The sequence below is a fragment of the Drosophila innubila genome, assembly GCF_004354385.1.
Source record: "Drosophila innubila isolate TH190305 chromosome 3L unlocalized genomic scaffold, UK_Dinn_1.0 0_D_3L, whole genome shotgun sequence".
Lineage (NCBI taxonomy): Eukaryota > Metazoa > Arthropoda > Insecta > Diptera > Drosophilidae > Drosophila > Drosophila innubila.
In genome coordinates this window covers 24,039,966-24,056,013 of record NW_022995376.1, presented here as the reverse complement: position 1 = coordinate 24,056,013, position 16,048 = coordinate 24,039,966, and the positions used below count along the sequence as shown (strand labels likewise).

General features: G+C 38.3%; 5 protein-coding genes across 8 annotated transcripts; 2 read left to right on the top strand and 3 right to left on the bottom strand.

Moving 5' to 3' along the window:
* Positions 1–1,953: 1,953 nt before the first annotated feature.
* Positions 1,954–3,724, bottom strand: LOC117787019. The gene has a single exon (XM_034625455.1). The coding sequence runs from the start codon at positions 3,591–3,593 to the stop codon at positions 2,007–2,009; it is 1,587 nt and encodes a 528-aa protein (XP_034481346.1). The 5' UTR covers positions 3,594–3,724; the 3' UTR covers positions 1,954–2,006.
* Positions 3,725–3,845: 121 nt separating this feature from the next.
* Positions 3,846–5,532, bottom strand: LOC117787021 (angiopoietin-related protein 1-like). Of its 4 annotated transcripts, none has more exons than XM_034625460.1 (5): positions 5,374–5,532; positions 4,914–5,306; positions 4,734–4,850; positions 4,177–4,670; positions 3,846–4,081 (listed from the first exon to the last, which is right to left on the bottom strand). In XM_034625460.1, exons 1-4 carry the CDS (start codon positions 5,440–5,442, stop codon positions 4,182–4,184), a joined length of 1,068 nt encoding a protein of 355 aa, XP_034481351.1. In that variant the 5' UTR covers positions 5,443–5,532; the 3' UTR covers positions 3,846–4,081; positions 4,177–4,181. The 4 variants fall into 4 exon arrangements, with proteins under 4 accessions (XP_034481351.1, XP_034481348.1, XP_034481349.1 ...); XM_034625457.1 differs by having other exon boundaries at positions 3,846–4,118; positions 4,186–4,670; positions 5,374–5,531; XM_034625458.1 differs by having other exon boundaries at positions 3,846–4,118; positions 4,186–4,670; positions 4,734–4,861; positions 4,967–5,306; positions 5,374–5,531.
* Positions 5,533–6,088: 556 nt separating this feature from the next.
* LOC117787020 (ras guanine nucleotide exchange factor P) lies at positions 6,089–7,866 on the top strand. The gene is made up of 2 exons (XM_034625456.1): positions 6,089–6,526; positions 6,595–7,866. The coding sequence occupies exons 1-2, from the start codon at positions 6,231–6,233 to the stop codon at positions 7,796–7,798; spliced, it is 1,500 nt and encodes a 499-aa protein (XP_034481347.1). The 5' UTR covers positions 6,089–6,230; the 3' UTR covers positions 7,799–7,866.
* A 904-nt stretch (positions 7,867–8,770) lies between these two features.
* On the bottom strand, positions 8,771–11,780 carry LOC117788515 (trichohyalin). Its single transcript, XM_034627299.1, has 8 exons — positions 11,647–11,780; positions 11,293–11,403; positions 11,137–11,229; positions 10,968–11,066; positions 10,403–10,897; positions 10,129–10,342; positions 9,231–9,999; positions 8,771–8,886 (listed from the first exon to the last, which is right to left on the bottom strand). Exons 1-8 carry the CDS (start codon positions 11,757–11,759, stop codon positions 8,771–8,773), a joined length of 2,010 nt encoding a protein of 669 aa, XP_034483190.1. The 5' UTR covers positions 11,760–11,780.
* A 1,999-nt stretch (positions 11,781–13,779) lies between these two features.
* LOC117787449 (uncharacterized protein C16orf52 homolog A) lies at positions 13,780–14,739 on the top strand. The gene is made up of 2 exons (XM_034625981.1): positions 13,780–13,974; positions 14,047–14,739. Exons 1-2 carry the CDS (start codon positions 13,872–13,874, stop codon positions 14,445–14,447), a joined length of 504 nt encoding a protein of 167 aa, XP_034481872.1. The 5' UTR covers positions 13,780–13,871; the 3' UTR covers positions 14,448–14,739.
* The last annotated feature ends 1,309 nt before the right edge of the window (positions 14,740–16,048 follow it).

Here is a 16,048-nt window from a genome sequence, read left to right as displayed (position 1 = left end):
CAACTGCAGCAGAAGCTGAAACAGGCAAATTACGAATTCGACAGAAGACAACAGCAACAATTGGATGAATATGAGAGAGCACAGTGTGGTCAAAAGAGACGGGAAGAGGCAGAACGTATTTGCTGTTGTGGGCATTCAGAGCAACAACTGCACCGAAAACAACAGCAGAGGCAACACGAACAACAGCAGCAGCAACAGCAACTGATACATCAAAAAAATATACAACAGCAACAGCAGCAGCAGGATCAACAACAGCAGCAACCGCCACAGAGACAACAAGAGGACGAATACATTTGTTGTGGTAGATGCTCGGAGAACTATCAACAGCAGCAAATAGCACCACAGCAACAGCAACATGTACCGTTTATGAACAATCGGACATTATCGAGCTTTCAGCAACAACCGATACAGCAACAGCAACTTATGCAGCAGCAGCTACAACAACAAGAAGAGAATACTTGCAATAACAATTGTTGGCAAAATCCCCAAGAGCAACAACAGCAATCACAGATCATAAGGCTTCCGGAGAATAATGTACAGAACAAGGCATTATTCAACTATACTAATTGCTTAGTAGCTTCGCCGCAACAACAAATGCAGTGTTTGCCATGTTGCTACTGCAATATTGCCCCTGCACCTGATTTGAGCAATATACGTTCTAGTTTTTATCAGCAAACTTTATTTAAATATGGCATACAACGTTTACCTGAGAATTATCTTCAGCCGCCTGAATCTGTTTGTTGTGTGCCATGTTCATGTTGCACATGTTGTCCATATGCGTACGGTCAGCAACAGCAGCAACAACAACAATAGCAACATTCGCAGTAGACGTCAACGGAACAAATAAGAAAACATTTTACTAGCTTTGAGAATAAAATTTTTTGATAACATATTTTTTTATATTATAAACTTTAAATGCCCATTGAAACTGGGCACAATGGGTATTATGCAAATGTACGTAGCAGGCATAAGGATGCGGATAATAGATTTGGGAGTTATTCAATAAATCATTTTATATTAGTGTTGTCAAAGCGCGAGAAGCAATATACAAAGTTATGAGAGAATTCTATTCGCATTTCAGAAAAATTAAAAATTAAAGTCGGTCGCGCTGGACAGAAGGATACCCTGTGCCCAGGTACTCTGTACTGAAAGTGGATTTACAACCGATTGACCCTATAGCAGCTATATGATATAGGAAACCGATCTGAACCAAACTTGGCCCGGATGTATAACACCAACTAAAATGCATATTCTATCAATTTGGTTAAGATATCTCAAAAAACAAAAAGCTTTTTAAAATTTGATTTTCGACTGATAGCTATATGATAAGTGCTCCGATTTGAACCAAATTTGGGCAGGATGTATAATACCAGATGTATATTGTATTAGATTTGTCGAGATATCTCAAAAAACCAAAAAGTTTTTCGTACTAAAACTTCATTTTCAATCTATCGTTCATTTGGCAGCTATATGATATAGAGGTCCGATCCAAAAAAAAAAAAACAAAATTGATCTGCGTACGATATCCAGAAAACTACTTACCAAGTTTGAAGTCTCTAGCTCTTATGGTCTCTGAGTTCGACGCGATCAAACAGATAGACGGACGGTCAGACAGACGGACAGACAAACGGACATGGCTCAATCGAATCGACTGTTGATCCTGATCAAGAATACTTGGGGGGTCTGTCCCCTTCCGCTGTTACATACCTTCTGCCAAACAATGGGCTCAGGGTATAAAAAGGATTCATTGTTTGAAGTATGCTTGTCTACTACGTGTGCAATTACGTGTAATAGTAACTAAAAGCCTATAATAACAATTACTATCTCTTAAAAACTTTGGACTATCCTATCTATCAATCCTTGGTGTTATCAACTGGCGGAAGCGTAATGTGCCCCGATACGGTTGCTAAATATATAGTATTATTATTGTTAATTATGAAAATAGTTAAGAAATTTTTCGGATCTATTTGATGTTTATTAGAAAAAAGTAATCATTTTTACTGTTGTCACTTCTGTGACAAAGCCATATCCGAGGTGGTACGACTAATGGGCTTTGTGTGCAGACGGGGTGGCATTGAAGATACGTTGGGTTTCAGTATCAAGCAGGTGCGTCCAAAACGTGCCATGTAGAGTTTAGATGGCGTCGCCTTGGAACGCTCTTTCTTATTAATTTTCTGGGAGACACTGTTTCCCAACTCCTTTGGTTGCTCCAGCTTGTTGCTCTCCTTCATTTTAGAAAGTCCTGATTTAGATTGTGGCTCCGTAGTGGTTGGATTTAAAGGATGAGAGGTTGCAAAACTGTTATCCATGTTGCTGCTGTCAGTTTGAGAGACATGTTGCTGCTGTAGCTGTTGTTGCGCTTGTGGCATGTGGCAACTAGCACAATGTGGCACTCCGAATGCAGCCATGTTGCATGTGGGCATCGGATAGTAGTGACAGGGATTATAGGATTGTGTAGGCCAATTGGAAATGGAATAATCCAGACGTTGCTGCTGGGTCGATGTTTCCGGTACTAGCAACATCTGCTGGCTGCAATGGCCGGGCATGCAATATCCGAGTGTGGCCTGTGCCAACGATGGCCTCAACAAGCAACAATTACTGTGACAATTGTTTACATAATTTGATGATATTCCAAGGTGCTGCTGTTGGGGGTGTTGCTGTTGCGACTTCAAAAAGCAGGCGGCGCAGCTGCTACTATTTGCTGGCAATTGCAGACAGCAATTGTTGCAGTTACCACAAGCGCAGTGGCTACTGCAACAATGGACTTGACTCTGACTGGTTGCTGGCAGCAATAATTGTTGTTGTAGTGGCTGTTGCTGTGGTTGGACAACAGCAGGCACGGTTGCTGCATTCGGTGGTACAAAACTGATGGTTACATGTGGTGCAGTGGTATTGCTCGTTGCTGTTGCTTCTGATTGATTGCTGTGGTGCACTTGGTTCAGCCGACGTAGGGAGGGTACCTGGAGGTTCCTTTTGCTGTTGTTGGCCTGGGGACTCCCAATATTGACATCGGTTGCCTGGCAGCCTCTGCTGTGTCCCTTGATCTGAGAGCGCAGAGCGTATTGCAGCAAGAACTCATCGGTCTGGGATCCTGTGTGGGCGCCAATGTCGCAGGACGATGTCTGTTGCTGGGCATGGCAATGGCAGGTGGTGCGACTGTAGTGATCCTGCAGCGTATCCTCGATACGCTTGCGCACCAGAGCATCCTCCAGCACCACAAAGCTCGGCTTGCCGTGGAGATTCTTATTGTAGATTCTAATAAACCGATCATGCATTGCCTCAAAGGACTGCGCATCAAGGCTCAGCACATCGTTCTTGTCTTCAGCCACCTCCTGATCCTCCTCAGAGCTGTCCGCATTCTCCTCGATCAGTGCTATACGTATCCGCTGTTTTCCTGTTCGCGATGCCTTCTTTATTTTGAGATTGCTTTTTTTTTGTTGGAAGTTGCAAGTTTCCTTCAGCGTCTCATCTTTAGGGTTGACTTCGATCTTCCCATTATCGTCTACAGTGATGAGAAAGCTGCGTTTCCTATTGCGCTGATCTGTTTTATTAACGGCGTCCATGGACACAAAATTCAGAGCCCCGTCTGACATTTATGTACTTTTTTTATGATCCGAAAAAAACAATTTTTTTTGGTATTACGACATCAGAATTTTTGTAAATATCAAGCTGAGAATAAAAACCGGACTACTTACCCAATCAAACAGGAATTAATTTGACCCAGCCACTTAGATTAAAGAAAATTTAAAATATGAAAAACGCGTGACAATATTTAACAAGTAAGATCGTCAAGTGTCCACCGACTACTAGATACCCCTTACTCAATTTAGATATACATACATTTATTCATATTATACATGACTTTTAATGGTTAAAAATATGCTGCATACTTTGAGGCGATTATGTTGCTTAAAACTACAGTTATATTTATCCGATAGTGATGCGGTTAAGTAGGATAATTGGATAAAACTAACAAAGAATGTTTTGACCGTCAATTGGAATTTTCTATCGGTCTTACCAACATTTGTACAGATTGTATACATTTGCGTCCCCAAAAAAGGTAATCTTTCGGATCGTCCGATGTAGGGGTTCTTTCGTAAAATTTCCCATTGAAGTTACTAGAAAAATTTATATGGATAAAAGTTAAGTGATTCTAGGGAAAAAATGAAACAATCAATTACTTACATTTGAGGACGAGAGTTATATGGATTCCACAGACCATAGTAGACAGAAAAGACTGATTTTTCACAAGCCCGCATCTCATCACCAGCATCTCCTTTATAAGAACCCAATGACTTTAGTTCATATTTCTCATCAACGCTGCCCACAACAAAGTTGTTATATTGCGCAAATCTTGTTTTCATATTGTGATTAACCATGTGTATATAAAGCTCATGTTGTTGATATGTTGTTATTCTGTGCAACCTTTCCAGTCCAAGCCAAAAATCTCCATTAGGATCACCAAATCCATCTTTCCAAGCATTCCAATTTTTATCAAAGCTGATACTTCCATCAGTTCGACGCTGTATGACAATCCAACCTGGTCCAGCGATTTTATTGTCCCAGGTTGGCTTAAACGGCTCAAGACTAGGAAAACGTATTAGTTTTATTTTAGGTTCGTATTTAGTATGCATTTTGTAATATACTTGGATTTGTTTATTTAATTTACTAATTTGTGAAGTCTTTTCATTATATTTAATCTCGACAAATCTTATTTTCGCCTCCATATTGATTATTGTTTGATCTTTTTTATTTATTTGTCTATTGATATCTTTTATGTCTGATATTAGCATTGCTATCTGATCATCCTTGTTTTTAATAATCGCCTTGTGCTCTTCATGGTTCTCTATTTTAGGTTCAGCATTAATTAAATGCTCATTTTTATCTTCTATTTTGGATTTTAGCATAGCTATTAGATCATCTTTCTCATTGATCATGAGTTTTATTTGGGCCTCCAGCATAGATATTTGTTTGTCTTGGTCCTTAATTTTGGGTTCTATCTCTGCTATTAGCTTATCATTTTCCGATATTTTCGATTCTAGTAATGCTATCTGAAGTTCTTTGCCTTCTATCATCGCAATATGATCGTTTTCTTTCTCGAGTTTGGGTTCCATCCACGCTATTTGTTCAGCTATTTCTGTATCTGGATCTATATCATGTATGATTGTGGATAATAGATGACACAATTCATACATATTGGTTTTTATTGAGTTATCAGTAGAGGTCAATAAGTTAAGCCATTTCTTTTCGATTGCGGAAAAGAAAATGTTTAGTAGCTGAATCATACATTTAATTGAATCATTTACCTGTGTAAATTATTAATAATCATATAATTCTGGACTAGCTTCGTTAAATTAAATTAGATTATCTTACCCAATTCTTCTCTGGGTCAGATCCCGAAATATTTTCATTGCACTGGATATTCGACTTATTTTCTTCCATTATTTATAATTTTACCTTTTCTTTATTCTTTTGTTAGACAGTTAAATAAGCGCACGTCCACTTATTGCAATGATCCAAAACAGAGTGAGCTAATGAATCAGCTTTAAATATTAATCACTAGGTAATTGTGGATCGATAAGATATCTATCTTTCATCGTGTGACAAACAATTCTCTATCTGTCTTTTATTTACTTTCTCTGCTGATTTCACTTGCGATAATATAATCTTTTATTTATTTATTTAATTTTTCTTTCTTCAAGAGTTTTGAACTGTACGCGAAATGCTGATAGATAAAAACCTAAACTTAAAACATTTAATAGCTAAAAATTAAGAAATTTGGATAAATCTTTTGTCTAGTCTTGGGGTTGGGTATAAGTTACAAGCGATAACATTACAACAATTTAAAATTTTCTCACGATCTCTAATGCTTTGAAACTAACATATGTAAGTTAACCTAAAGAGCCAAGATGGAGCTACCGGGTATTTCGTAGTCGAATACTTAACATAATTGAACTATTTGAGTAGGCGATAGCTAATTAATTAACCTAAAGAGCCAAGATGGAGCTACCGGGTATTTCGTAGTCGAATACTTTACATAATTGAACTATTTGAGTAGGCGATAGTTTAACTGTGCACATTAAATTACAAAATTTGTAGTCTTAAAATGAGCTAAATTAATAGGATATATTATAGAAGTTGAGAATTCTTGCTGCCCGGCAGGCACAGGCCACAACTACAGTGGGGCAACGTTTACGAAATTGTGCTAAAATAAAAAAGAGCGAGCTAAAATGTTCTGCACTGAAAGTTGTGAGCACTGTATTAATGCGACCTCATCTGGTCGCATTTTGGACTTACGAAAGTCGTCTGCACAGGTGCAGCAGGAATCAGCTCAGATGGGGCAACAGCAGCAACAACAGCAGCAGCAACAGCAGCAGCAACAACAGCAGCAATTGTTAACACAACAGCCGTGTTGCAACATGTATTACGGTCCAATGCCACCAGCAGATTTGTGGTTGCAGAATTGTGAGTCGGAGACACCGCGAGTGGGCATGTGCTTTGTAACCGAGGGACCAGAGGGTTTAAGGTAAAAGTCAAATTTAGCTAACTAACTACATATATGTATAACTACAATTGAATATCGCCTGCTCACAGCATCGACTGTAATGTGCCCATACCGAACTCTTTTAATTTGGATGAGTATAAGAGTCAGATGCTATCATTCTTTGCATCGCCTGGTAACAACAATGGCATGCCACGTAATGACTGCATGCCATGTTGCATGCCCCAGCCTCAGCCACAGTCAGCAGCTTCTGCTGAAAACTCCTGCCTTGATGAGCATTTGTTAAAGTCCAACAAACAAGCAAAGTTTGAACGAAGCCGTAGAAAATCTGCGCAACAGCAACAACCAACATCCTCTGAGTGCAATTTTTATCCGACAGCTTATCAACCTTCGCCGGATATAAATTCACAAATGAATATAGCTCCTGCAGTGAATGTTATGGCGGATAATCAGTTGTTGGCTTACTTAAGTGGCTTAATTGCTCCCATGCAGGCGGCAGCAACCACACCCTATCAAAATTTGCAAACAGCGCCGTCATGCTGTCTTATTGAAGTTCACAGTTTTATGCCACTGCAGCAACAGCAACAGCAGCAGCAACAACAGCAGCAACAACAGCAGCAACAGTTTCAGCAACAGCAACAGTTTCAGCAACAGCAACAGTTTCAATCACAGCTGTCACAACAGCAACAACAGCAGCAACAACAGCAACAACAACAACAGCAGCAACATCAGTCAACATTTGCTCCTCATTCTCAGCCATTATTGCGATTTGAATTGCCCTGCATGCTCACGGGATTCAGATCTTCACAGGCCTGCCCAGAGTTGCAGTTACAGTCACAGCCGCCTTTTGCCCTACAGCTGTTGTCATTGCCCGGTGCCATATCTATGCCTTGTATTCCACAATCAACAATATCCCCAGCAACATCACTATCTTCAAAGTGTTCGTCTACTTCAACTCCAAAGCCGCCAATGCCGACGCCTCCACCTCCGCCTCCACCTCCGCCGCAATCGTCGTGTAAGATTCCTTGTACGATTCCAGCAACTGGGCCTAAAAAACCAATTCTGGTCAATAAGAAGGCGGCTTCTCGCAACAATATAGAGACGCAATACTCTTATGCACGTAGGACTCCCAACTCAACGGATAATATCAATGGAAATTGGAATCGAAATGGCAATGGAACTGGCAATGGAAATGGCAATTGCTTCATGACCCAAGGTTGGCACTGTCCCTGCTGCTCTCATTACTGTTGCCATCCATCAATGCGTCTGAGTGCCGATCAGCATCAGCGAAGATAATATATAATGTAAAATAAATACAATGAAACTGAATTTTTTAAATATAGTCAAAATGGAATCAATAATAATTGCAATTAGTTGCATTAACTACACTTGTTATAATTAGGTAAACCATAAATTAAACCTGATTTCTTTGGTAAGTAGTATATTACATAAAAAGATTTCATTTTGCTCATAGGGAACGAAGTAAAGCAATATCCTTTTCAGTTTAATAATTTCTTAAAATCTTGAAAAGTTGTAGGGTTAAATAGTCTATAATTCGGACAATTTACAATAAGAGTAGTGTATAATATTATCACTTTTCTCCAATTTCATTGAATATAAAGAATATCTTCTATATGTGTTAAACTCTTTGTCCTGACTGATCAATGCACAGCCCAAACCATTAGACCTAGGAAACTGAAATGTTCACGCAACATAGCTGAGATCATTTATCCGTGCAATAAGACGGCGCTCTGCAAAATTCGAATTCCAAGGTGGTCAAATTGGGGCTGAAAGCTCACACATTGAGATAGAGGTGGGCTCGGGCTTCATTTTTTACGCTCTGTGGTCGGGCCCAGACTGGAAGTCCCTTTTAAAAAAAAAGCACGAACACGCGCGACACTTGTTTTGTAAAGACCGAGTCGAAACAGCCCGGCACGAAAACCTGAAAACAGTTTTTGTTTGATTTATAATTGTTCAATGTTTTTTAGGTAAAAAATTGCAAAGTTTTGTTTTAAAAATTCTAAAGTTACGAACGTCTCACGGCTTAGTTTTTAAATTAGCTTAAATTTTTAATAATAAAAAAATATAATTAATTAATTATAATTATAAAATACAAAATCACATGAAGCATACTTAGTATTCGCCAACATATTTGACCAAACAGCTTATGGATTTCTTGATTCCATATCATTTAAATAATTTGTTACATAATTGCTTATGATAGATGTTATAGCAGTTTGTTCAATGGCTTGATTCACTTCTGTGCTCCTAGATGAGATTCTTGTCGTCTCCTTCAGTGCAAAGTGTTGTGTAGCAGGATTCATGACGTTTGTGGCTGTGGCATGTGTCCTGCGAGGATTCTGCCGTTGTTGCTGTGGTAGAGTCTGAAATGACGACGTTGGATGAGCATATAACATCACATTGTTGTCTCTGTGATCAATGGTATGACGGCGTCGCATTTTGCTACGTTCAGTACGCAGATTCGATCCAAGTGCCACAGCAGGTTGCAAGATTTCGAAAGATTTCACTGGCGGTGCCATTGAACCACGGTGCACCTCCACAGTGGGAACACTATGTGTAATCGGTGCATCATTGTAATGAAAACATTGCAAACTTGGCTGATATGCAGGAGGTTGCAGATGGCGCAGAAAATGTTGGTGTTGCTGCTGATTAAATGCAAGCTCATGATGCTGCTGCTGCAGCTGTTGATGTTGCTGCTGCTGTTGATGTTGCTGCTGCTGTTGATGTTGCTGCTGCTGATGATGTCGCTGCTGCTGATGATATTGGTGTTGTTGGCATTGCCATGCCCTGTTGCGCTCCTGCAACTGTAGTCGCTTTTCTGCAATACGTTGCTCCAAATTGCCAAGTTCAGCCTTTAACTGCCTCTTTATGTGCTCCTTCTGTGATTGCAAGTGTTCCTCCTGTTTTTTACTCTCGACCATTTTGTGCATGAACATTCGATGATAGTCGGCATGTTGTCGCTCACTGAGCAATCGATCAGCATAGACATCCTTAAGGGTTTTATTTAGGCTCCTTAGCTGCTCATCCTCCTGACACTTTAAGCGCTGATAATGCGCGTTTAGTTGCTGCAGCTCCTCTCGCCTAGCTTCCAAATGCTGTTGCTCTTGATATGCGGTTTGATATTGCTGTTGCTGCCACAAGGAATCTGATTGTTGCTGCCGCAAAGTATGTGACTGCTGTTGCTCCTGTGGTGCTGTCTGTATAAATGCATATTTCTCATATTGCTGCAGCAGTTCGCTTGGCAGCAAAGATTCCACATAGTGCTGCTGCAGGTTTTGATTCAGCAGACTTATAGTATTATTGTTTACTCTAGTCGATTGTGGAAACTCCTCGGTGTGAATGCGTGGCAAAATAATGCGATGCATTAAATGTTGTCGCAGTGCCAAGTTTTCAACTTGTGGTTCAAACGATTGAGAGCAGGATGTTGCTGTTGGCATGCGGTTTGGAACAGCAGCAACATGTTGCTGACGTTGTTGCTGCGGAGTATCCATAATATGTTCGACTGGACAGTGTTGTTGCTCTACTGTTGCTGATCCTGACAGCTGAAGCGGCTGTTGCTGTTGCTGCGACTGTTGCTCCAATTCAATTGCAGACACTTCGGGTACTTCTTCTACACTCTCCTGTTGTTCAGCCGCTGCAACAGTTGCTGTGGCATCCACTTCGCTGAAGCCCACGCAAATTTCAGCATTCATATTGTGTGAATCTTCCATGAGACCCATTTTAATACTGCTGCCGTCGCAGACTGGAAAATGCCAACGAAACATGGGTAAATGTTGCTCAGCCTGTATATCCGCTAGCAATTCATTATCCTTGGGACGTCTTTAAGGAATCGTAATTAGGTAAAAGAATTTTCGTATTATTTATCTATATTTTTCATACCTTAACTCCAAGCTAGAGGCTTTCTTAAGCTGCTGCTGGGACAATCGGTCAATCAATTCGTCAGTCCCATCGTCCTCAGTCTCTGACGCATTTGCTTCAACAATTTCTTCCAGAACAATGCAACATTCGTCATCACTGTACAGTTGATTTGTATCCGATTGCTCTGGAGTTATATTGGGAATGCTAATAGGTTCTTCTTTAATTCCTAATTCCGTTTCCGATGTGTCCACGTGCCTCTCAAGTTCAATTTCTGTTCTCAGCTTTCGCTCTTTTGACTTTTTCCTTCTCAGTTGTTGGGCCACATAACGAGCCCGACCTAATCCTACGGGAAACTTTAGCATACGTATGCAGTAATCACGGTTACTGCTAATTTGATCTAGGGTATTCACAGCTGAGGAATATCTGCGCTGATGCACCTCACTTCGAGCCAGTTCTTTGGGAATAAATAAATTTCCGTCACAATAAACACTCGCACGACGTTTCTTCGTCTCGGCTCTGCAATACCAGAATATTTTTTTTTTATTTTGGCTTACAATATATAATACGTATCTTAAAAAGTACTTACATTGAAAGTGAGTGTCTTGCTTCTAAAACAAGTGGTCTGTCTTCCCGTTCCCTTAAGCGACTTTCTTCCTTCTTCCCCGACGTCTGATCTTCGTTGATTCTGGTAAAAGGAAAATTAATAAGTTTATTATTTTCCCATCAGCTTTTCAGTACTTTTATATAAATCTTACAAAGTTAGCCTTTCTTCCACAACAAGTTGTCTAACCTCCCGTTCTTTTGATCGATTTTCTTTCTTCTTTTCCGATGTCTGATCTTCCTCGATGCTGGGAACCAGAAAATTCATTAATTTTAAGTATTCACTATATTTAATTTGTGATTTAACTTACATAGGAAGTGAGTGTATTTTCTGTGGAACATTTGGACTATCGTCATTATTCTGTTCTGAAGACTGTACTTGACTTTCATCCACCTTCCCAGATGTCTGATCTTCTTCGAATCTGTGAATTCAACCATAGTTAAAATATATATACTCTTTATACCTGAGAGAGCTTACGAAGCTGATATCTCTTGAAACACAAGTGCATTTTCTGCAGATTTATTCTCTTCCCTCCCATCTGTCGTTGGTACAGTATCGATTCTATTCTCATCATGTTTATCCCCATTTTTTAGTTCAATTTCCTTTAGATTGCTGTGCAATTGTTAATGGTTATTATGATTACAATTAAATACCATTAACTTACCCATCGCTTGACAGTTTTCCGTCTTTTACCATTACAGTAGAATTGGACTCAGAGTCTGAGCTTGATTCAAACGCCTTCATGTCGGGTTGGCAACTGCATTCACTGGGAACCATGCTTTCATCTTTTATAGCGCGCTAACCGCTTCTATATCAATGTTTACAATAAAACTCACATTCAACTGACGGAGTTATTCAATTGTCTGACTCTTGGGCTTTGAAATTCGATATTGCTTTCGTAATATTCGCCAAGCAAAGCGTTCCTCCAAATGTAAACTGTTGCGGCTTATCGTCCGTGCTATAATCAAAGAAACAGACCAATCCTCAGACTCTTTTTCTCATATATGTAGATTTGTTGATGGAAACGAAGCATATTCTTTTATGAAACTTGTTATTCTTAAAATTTAGCTGGAATTTTACAGTTTCGCTTTACAAATTTGTACCTCAAATCTCAATCGAAATTTTGCCCACGTCAGCAATAACAGAAGCTGATCTTTACTTTTTTTCGGGCTTTTATACTTGGCCAAAAAATACTAAAGAACTTTACACTCATCTTCGTCTCTATTAAATATACTTATATTACAGAATTGGTAGCAGGGTATTTTTTAGTCTAGCATTAGCATACAATTTGCTTTTCAATTTTTTTTATTTAACTTAATTGTGTTTAATTGTGATTTATTTTTATAATTAAATAATTTATATGAAGCTATATATTTTTAATTTTCTTCTTACTTTCGCTCTTGTCTTAATCTAAAAAAATTCGATTGGTTATGCATAATTCTGTTTATTTGCAATCCCGAATCGACGCTTTGAAGTTTAATTTGAGTTTAGAACCTCGTGTGTTTACGAATTTATAGCCGACGCTTAAAATAAACAAGCGTCGCGTTGCACAGCCAAAAACTGAATGAGTGCAACGGAAATCAACTAATAATAAAATATTGTTTGATATATGAATGCAAGTGTGACTACTGCGTCACCTTTACCCGTAGACCGAACAATTATGGCGCACAAAATGTCTAAAAACAGAATAACTAATTTAAGATATCCGTTAGATAGTACAAAAATAAGTTAATAATCAACATGGAATTGAACACGTATAACACAAGCTGGATAAACAGCGCTTGGCTATCGTTAGGGACACGTCAGCGTAGTTCGTGTCCGCTATAAATGTCGCCCCAATTCCCGGCCCCATTGATGGCCATCGGCCGCAGTCGTATTAAGTCTGACCACTGGTAATTCCTTTGCTTGCAACTGTAATTGTTTTGTAATGTCTTTGAACCTAACTGCTTAGTGTGTAGACAACGCGCATAATGTATTTTCTTTACCTTGCCGTAATAGCGATTCTTATTTCAGCTAGTGTAAATTAATTTAAAATTATCAACAGTTTGCGAAATTATATCAATTATGAATCTATTTGATTTACACTATTTTTATAATTATTCTATTGTTCTTTTCTAATACTACTTGCTCTGTGTAACATTATTATATTTATTATGTTGCCTGCAAAACCATTCAAAAGCAACCGGCGACTTTTTTAAAATTTGCGCGGCCAACAAAAAATCGATAGCTCGTCTCCATATTTGAGTCAGTTGGCAGCACCCACACATATTGTAGGACGTTTGGACTAGAGCTAGCTATAAAATAGCTATTTTGACAAGAGATCGCGTGTGGCCACACTGAAAAATTTAAATTTAAATTTGCAAATTTAAAATAAAAAAACTTCGAAATCAATTAATTATTTGATGAAAATTAAAAATTGGGAATTAGACAAAATTAAGGTAAATATTTTAATAAAGGTTTGAAATTCGTCAGCCCTCGGGAAAAGAAGTTAAGAAATTTTATTCTGAAAAAAAAAATATATCAAAACATCGAGAAAACTCTTACAAAAATTTTGAAAAAATTTTAAAAATTCTAGCAAAAAAAAATCCGAAATTAAGTACAAAAATGAAAAACACCCAATTTCGAAAATGTACTTGTTTTTTTAAGTACAAAAAATCTAGCCAGATTGGGAAACTTTGCAGGGTGGCAGCCTTTGGACCGGGTGACAAACTTCCACACCAGTGCTGGCGAGTTTTTAGGGGGAACAATAGCTGTTTCTGTCTGGATAGCATCTAATTCTGAAAATAGCCAGACTAGCTATAAAATAGCTAAGCTGGCAGCAGAGCTCAGAGGAAATAAAAAGAAAAATAAGACTTTGATTTGCTTAAAAACTGCATATTGTGAATAGTTATGGACAAGTTAACAACAATCAGTGCCACGCTGTTCATGGCTGCCGATGTATTTGCCATTGTGAGTCTGGCGCTGCCCGATTGGATAATTACGGAGGAGGCTGGTATGTATTATTTACAAACACACAAAACATATGCAAAACAATAACAAATTGTTTTGTATTTGTGTATTGCAGGTGATATCCGCCTAGGACTTATGTGGACCTGCATGACGTTGTACAATCGGCCGCAAGTTTGCTATACGCCTGACCTGCAACCGGAATGGCTAATAGCGCTTGTCTGCATTTTCATTGGGTGCATTTGCATCACGACGACCGTAATACTGCTCGCTTCCAGCACTTGGGACCGCAATGTTATTCCATATGCCCGCTGGGTGGGATTTGCGGCAATGGTACTATTCTGCATGGCAGCTGTTGTCTTTCCACTCGGTTTTCACATCGAAGAGATTGGCGGACAAGCATATCAGTTGCCAAATACGTTTAAAATCGGCATTTCCTATATAATGTTTGTGCTGGCACTGTGGATAACAGTTGTGTCTGAATTATTTGCAGGCAAAGTCTGTTTGCCCCACTTTTAAAACGTGCACCTTAACTTACGGTTCGTGTGTATATAGATTTGTAATAATTAGCTCATTAAGTTCAATTTGTTTGCAGTTTTCTTCTGTGATTTGTTAAATGTTTTGTTTTTATTCGTACTGCTCTTGTATGTATAGTTTATGTATATTATTTAACATGTAAGCCATATGAACACTACAAAACCGTCTCGAAGCAACTATAGAAATCTCCTTAGACCTAATCGTATTCACTTTTGTATTAAAATGTACGTGTATGTTCTTTTAAATATATTTTATACTGATGATTAAAAAAACATCCCGCTTAACTTTATAAATTTACTCACATACAACTTAACGGATTTATTTTATATATTTTGGAACACGAAGATAAATTGTAATATCGTACCCACATCATGAACGCATTGAAGGCAACTAATTCAAGTCCGCGCCTGCGTTGTATAAACAATATTATGAGCTCCACTTGAGTTGTGTTACAGTTTCAGAAATCCGATCTCTGGGAATATTTGCTGACTTCGTTAAAAGGCCCTGCCACGTTGTCGTTTAACATTTTGCTCATAGAAGGCGATCGCAACTGGAAACCACTTGATGGTTCAGCGCAATTCGTCATTTAAAAAAATATATGAAATTACCATATTGATAAGACAAAGTCGCAGCCTTTGGTTCTGTTCAATTCGGTTCCACTCGCATTTTTTTTTTTTTCTATTAACTAATTAAGTAGTCCGTTCGGCAGATAAAGTTGCTATTGTAATGTTGATAATTAGTCTACAGCATTAAATGAATCATGTTAATGACGCAATCAAGACAAAAATGTATTTATTACACTAGGCAACAGCCAAAAAGTTATTGGGACCAACGTGACTAACTAACCAACGTAGAAAAATTAAAAGTATTCTAAAAAAATTTTAATTGAATCAAGATTTTTGTTGGGTGTTTGGACCCGATGAAGACGAGAAAACATACAAACTATATTTCATATGTATAAGGGTGGGTTAAGATTTAACTACATCTGTGTGCAAGATGAGAAGACAGTCGACACGTTTCAAGTGGATTTTATTATCGGTCGATCAGCGAGGGCTGTTATAAAAATACAGAGTCAGAAATAATGTTTATTCATGAGCTAAAAAACAATACTGAGAAACAAGTCCCCAGTATCCTTTATTCCAAGTATGGGTACAGCGTCTTGGCGAGGAAAGTTGTTTCCGGAATGAAGATTATTATTTGCGATCACTGAATTAAAAAGAACGAATACATTGAAGAATTTAAAAATGTTCAATTTTTAAAAACGTACACATAATAGAAATAACTGTTTATCATTAAGAACTTCACTTGACCGTTCGTCTGAAATTAAAAAAGCTGCATATTTAATTGACAAATTTAATTCATGTTTTATTTATCAGTTTCTAATATTTGGTTTTTATTAGCATCCTCGTATTAAAATTGCCTGCCAGCTTTTATTTTAATTTAATTTAATTTTATTCAATTTTGATTTCCTAGCGCTTTTCGATTCCTTATTAATTTTATTTAAAGCTCAACACCCTAACTTTTGGCAACACTGTCCTTTTAAAATATTTCAAAAGTTGTTAATTCGGCGCTCTTAATATCTT

Excerpts from the sequence above, each read along its gene's own strand:
- LOC117788515 (XM_034627299.1), bottom strand. The coding sequence starts at position 11,759 with ATGGTTCCCAGTGAATGCAGTTGCCAACCCGACATGAAGGCGTTTGAA. Across the intron at positions 10,343-10,402 it reads GCCTCTAGCTTGGAGTTAAG|ACGTCCCAAGGATAATGAAT; the intron begins GTATGAAAAATA and ends GATTCCTTAAAG. Across the intron at positions 10,000-10,128 it reads AACAGGAGAGTGTAGAAGAA|CAACAACGTCAGCAACATGT; the intron begins GTACCCGAAGTG and ends GATACTCCGCAG.
- LOC117787019 (XM_034625455.1), bottom strand. The coding sequence starts at position 3,593 with ATGTCAGACGGGGCTCTGAATTTTGTGTCCATGGACGCCGTTAATAAA.
- LOC117787021 (XM_034625457.1), bottom strand. The coding sequence starts at position 5,442 with ATGGAAGAAAATAAGTCGAATATCCAGTGCAATGAAAATATTTCGGGA. Across the intron at positions 5,307-5,373 it reads CTGACCCAGAGAAGAATTGG|GTAAATGATTCAATTAAATG; the intron begins GTAAGATAATCT and ends TAATTTACACAG. Across the intron at positions 4,119-4,185 it reads TATAACTCTCGTCCTCAAAT|TAACTTCAATGGGAAATTTT; the intron begins GTAAGTAATTGA and ends AAATTTTTCTAG.
- LOC117787020 (XM_034625456.1), top strand. The coding sequence starts at position 6,231 with ATGTTCTGCACTGAAAGTTGTGAGCACTGTATTAATGCGACCTCATCT. Across the intron at positions 6,527-6,594 it reads GAGGGACCAGAGGGTTTAAG|CATCGACTGTAATGTGCCCA; the intron begins GTAAAAGTCAAA and ends GCCTGCTCACAG.
- LOC117787449 (XM_034625981.1), top strand. The coding sequence starts at position 13,872 with ATGGACAAGTTAACAACAATCAGTGCCACGCTGTTCATGGCTGCCGAT. Across the intron at positions 13,975-14,046 it reads GATAATTACGGAGGAGGCTG|GTGATATCCGCCTAGGACTT; the intron begins GTATGTATTATT and ends TGTGTATTGCAG.